This window comes from Eurypyga helias, unplaced genomic scaffold, assembly GCF_000690775.1.
Source record: "Eurypyga helias isolate BGI_N326 unplaced genomic scaffold, ASM69077v1 scaffold17683, whole genome shotgun sequence".
Lineage (NCBI taxonomy): Eukaryota > Metazoa > Chordata > Aves > Eurypygiformes > Eurypygidae > Eurypyga > Eurypyga helias.
The window spans coordinates 1-4,284 of record NW_010240742.1 but is presented as its reverse complement, the minus strand read 5'-3'; the positions used below and the strand labels follow the sequence as shown (position 1 = coordinate 4,284).

The 4,284-nt window shown below is 43.9% G+C and overlaps 1 protein-coding gene across 1 annotated transcript; it reads right to left on the bottom strand.

Annotated features, from left to right (window-relative positions):
- Positions 1–896: 896 nt before the first annotated feature.
- Positions 897–4,281, bottom strand: LOC104503173 (histamine H3 receptor-like; the record flags this gene model as incomplete). Its single annotated transcript, XM_010148552.1, has 2 exons — positions 897–1,781; positions 4,216–4,281. Coding segments are annotated over 2 exons (951 nt in total), but the record flags the coding sequence as incomplete, so codon positions are not given.
- Positions 4,282–4,284: the final 3 nt, after the last annotated feature.

The window sequence follows — 4,284 nt, the reverse complement described above, 5'->3', positions numbered from 1 at the left end:
TGCTTACTCTCTACTGAAAGTAAAACATAGTAATACCTGTCAGTCCTGTACGGGGTAGAAGTTAGACTTGAGTAGATGCCTGCGTGTGCAGGATCCTGGCAGAGGGCAGGAAGTCATAGCTGAGGTAGGAATCTCATGGTAAAACTCTTCCAGTGTACAAACTCTCAGTTCTCAAATGCCCTATCACAAAGCTCAAATACCTTTTATATTCCAGTCCCTGAACTTAATTCTACTAAAAATTCCATTCTGTTATTTCTCAATCACCTTTTCCACTCAAATCAGTGCTCCCTTACCTGCCACAGTTGCTACAGCTCCTCTGGTAACCTGGAAGTTCTGGTGCCGCTTGTCCCGTGCTTTTCCTGGATGCCAGTACTTAGTTTCTTGCATTAGTCATGATCTTGTCTGGCTTGCCACTAGGTGTGGGGCGAAAGCGTATTACGCTTAACAGCTGAGACCCCTGGCAACTTAGGGTGGGTTTGGGGGTAAAATATAACAGGTCCAAGGTTAACACTTTAGGAAATTCCTTACCAGCAACATTTACAGTTATTAAAAAAAGTGAGAGAGCCTGATGAACTCTAATTATTGACCATGAAAGTTGTATCCCTTTTTGGCACTTTAACGTTAGTTACCATTACCAGAAAATGGTACCATGCCGCTGGCCTCATTTCTCCAAGAGCTTTGAGGAATTACCTTTCTTTTCACTGCAGTGACCTCTCCAGCGCCAAGGAGGACTATTTCTATACATTCCTAGACATCTACACTTGTAGCTACTTCTCAGTATTCCATAAACTACCCAGTGCACATTGCACTTCATACTTGCAGGTGAATGTTAGCTAGTTGATGCTCCCAGCTGAAAGCAAATGCTCTGTGTGTCAGCCTTCTTCACGTTTTATTTTTCACATAAAAATATGAGGATGAATTTTGGCTTTTCCTGGGCACAAGAGTTTCATAAAAGCTTTCCTAAAGCTCATGTGACACAGGGGGTATAGAACAGGGTTAATGGCTGAGTTCACCCACAGAAGCCAAAATGAAATCTCATAGAGCGAATACTGCACACAGTGCCCGTGGCAAGCTGCTCTGATGATCATCAAAAGTGTATATGGAGCCCAGCACAAACCAAACACACAGACAATAATTGCTAAAGACTTTGCTACTCTTTTATCCCGGGAAAGCCTAAATCTATTTGCCACAGTATTAGCGATGTCCACTCTGCTGGCGGCATTGCATACGCTTTCTGTAGATTTGTAGAAGGCATTCCTATGCGGCTTGGTCTCCACTTCCACCTGGAGTGGTGGAAGGTCTTGACCGACATTCAAATTTAATGACTGATTGTCTAGCTTACATTGGTTGAGCGTTGATGCCTTTTTTGAGGGAGAAAGGCTGCTTGCTCGCTTCTCGTGTTTGTGTCTGTTAGTAGGTTTAACAAAAAATATAGTGTGTTCCCTTTTTTTCCCCTGGAAACTCATTTCACAGTCCTCTTGACCAGGTGATAGGTTCTCGTTTCTGAGATGGGTGCGTTTCCTGATGTTGAGGTAAATACTTAAGTTAAAGTATGTAACGGTGATGAAAGGCGTAAAGAATTCAATAGTAGAGGCAATCATTAGGAAATACCAGTTGTAGAAAAATTCTGCATGACATTCTCCTTCGGGGACGATGCTCTTTTGGGCAATGTGCTCCCAGCTGAGAATGGCTGGACCATAGAGGAGAAAAGCAGCAATCCATACAGTGATCATCTTCAGTACTGCATTTCTGGTCATCCCTTTATGAGCCCTGTAACTGACCTGCAGGAGAGGAAAGATGTCACATACGTTACTAGTGTGTCACACAGTTGCATGGCTACCTTGGAATGTGACCCCCTGTCACTTGTCAGGGTTAATAATATGTTGGTTATGGAATGAGGGTTATACCAAGCTTACCACTACCACAGAAAAGCTATTTCTGAAACATCCATTCCAACACACATTATCAAGTTGACCGGATATGTTCTGAGAGCGTTGATTGGATCTTAAAAGCTAGAAAACCGAGGCTTTTCCTGAGCAAACAACCACCACTACTCCTACGGTTAGTTGCTGCCAGTTACTTACATACTCAATAGCATTAGCGGTGACACTCGTTTACAGAATATCTAAAAACATGTCCCTTCAAAATTCACTTATTTACAATATTAAAATAATTTAAAATACATAAGAGGATCTGAATTCATAGCACACCCCTGCAAGTTCTTTTCTTTATGCTTTGTGGGGAGTGCCTTTTTCTCAATGGGAAAATCACACCCCAAAAAATTGAAGCTTTGGCTTCTGCTTGATATCCTTAATTTCATTCTTCTATGAAGTACTTGGAAAACTCTTATCTGCAATTGAGATGTTTAGGTGGAATGTTGTGGTCTGCAAAGTGCTTTACAGGAAGAGTAACTGATCTCCCTCATCTAGAAAACAGAGAAGCTAAGGTGCAAAACAAATGTGGGTGTGTCAGTAATATGGAGTCAGTAAACTGTATCAGCAGTAGAATTCAGCAGAACCTTAAAATTAACATCTGCTTGACAATATTCTTACTCCCTGGTGTACTGGACAGTATTCTCATAGTGAACTGGAATTTAATCTTCACATCTCTACAGTAGCCACTTTAGGAATATGAAGTCCTCAAGCTTGAATCCTGTATAGGATTTGTCCTTACTGCCCTAGTCTGTGGATCTTCATCTCCAAAGCCAATGCTGTTCTGGTAGAATACCCACAGTGCTGAGGAATCCTGACTTGGCCTGAATTTGGTCTGATTTTACAATCTGTGACAAAGTTACTAATGATTTCAGGAGTAGTCTTGTAGGAAGGTTACCATTTTCATTGAGATAGAGAATAATTTAGAATGTTGTATATTCCTGTTTGTATGTTCTTAGACTGCCTTAACCCAACAGGCAGCTTCTGTACTCTTGTTTGGGGAGGGACTTTTATATGGAGGATCAATTTGAAGTATTTTGAAGTGGCTGATTTTTTTTCATTTATTATGACCAGTTTCCCTTTCTGTTTCTGAAACCATCCAGTCTATATATTTATATCATGTGTATAGCCATGAGTTTTGGTTTATGAAAGCAAAATTCATGGCTAATTCAGAACCTAGAAAATAAAGGAATTCTACGTGTCGACTGTTTAAGAATTGATGTGTTTATTTCTCCCTCTGAAAAAAGAACTTGATAAAACATGAAGTTGCATATAAACTGTTAAAGTGATCTTGCAGCTTCTCTTTGCACTGTTTGCCTAAAAAGTACCGTTGCCTCTCAGTGTGATTTAGAGTGAGCAGTGAAGCCAAGTTAATGTTTTAAGGAAATGCGGGTGCCACAGGGGGCTGAAGAATAACCAAAAAGTGTGTGTGGAAGAGTGAAACCTATTAGCAGGTAAAACGTGTTAGTTCAGCACCACCCAAAATACTTGGAGGCAGTATGGTCCTGGGTGGAAATGAAGTTAGCTTTTGGGTTTGCAAAGTCTGATCTGCTCCTTTTTCACTAACTGACGTCGCTGAGGCGACGCTCTCGCCATTTCTGTGGCTGTTACGTGGAAATAGCATTTTCCGCCTGTGCGAGATGTTACGCCGGTTTTGGACCACACGCAGCTGTATACATCTGTTGCTCCCCGGGACTCTGGTCCCCGTTGCGAGGAGCTCTCTGCCTGGTGCTGCAGCTAGTCTGGCGTGGGCCGTCAGTTGTCGGAAAGGTGCACTGTTGTGTTCCGATGGTCTTTTTCAGCCCTGGGATACCTTTTAAGCTTATCCAAGGTGTAGCTGGGGAGGAAGTTAAGTACACCTTGTTCCCTCTGCCCTTCTACCTGGAAAAGCGGCAGATACAAACTGTGTGTTGCTTCTAAAGCAGAGTACCTTTCAAGGCCAGGCTGGATGAGGCTTGGAGCAACCTGGTCTAGTGGAAGGTGTCCCTGCCCATGGCAGGGGGTTGGAACTGGATGGTCTTTAAGGTCCCTTCCAACCCAAACCATTCTGGGATTCTGTGATTCTACCTCTGCCACGGCAGAAGTGAGAAGCAAATAAATGTCTTTTCTGCCAAAGCTGTTGGAGCCCAGAACTATTCCCAGGACCGCGGGGAACTGCCTGGATACCCCCGTCTCCTGGGGTTTTTGTGGGAGGCTGAGAGCCGGCCCTGCGCACCCCCTCCTGCCCCAGAGGGCAGCCTCGGAGCCCCCGCAGCGCGCTCGGGACCGCGCGCCCAGCCCTTACCGCCTGGGTGACAGAGATGAACCTGTCGAAGCTGATCAGGACGATGTTGAAGACGGAGGCGGTGCACAC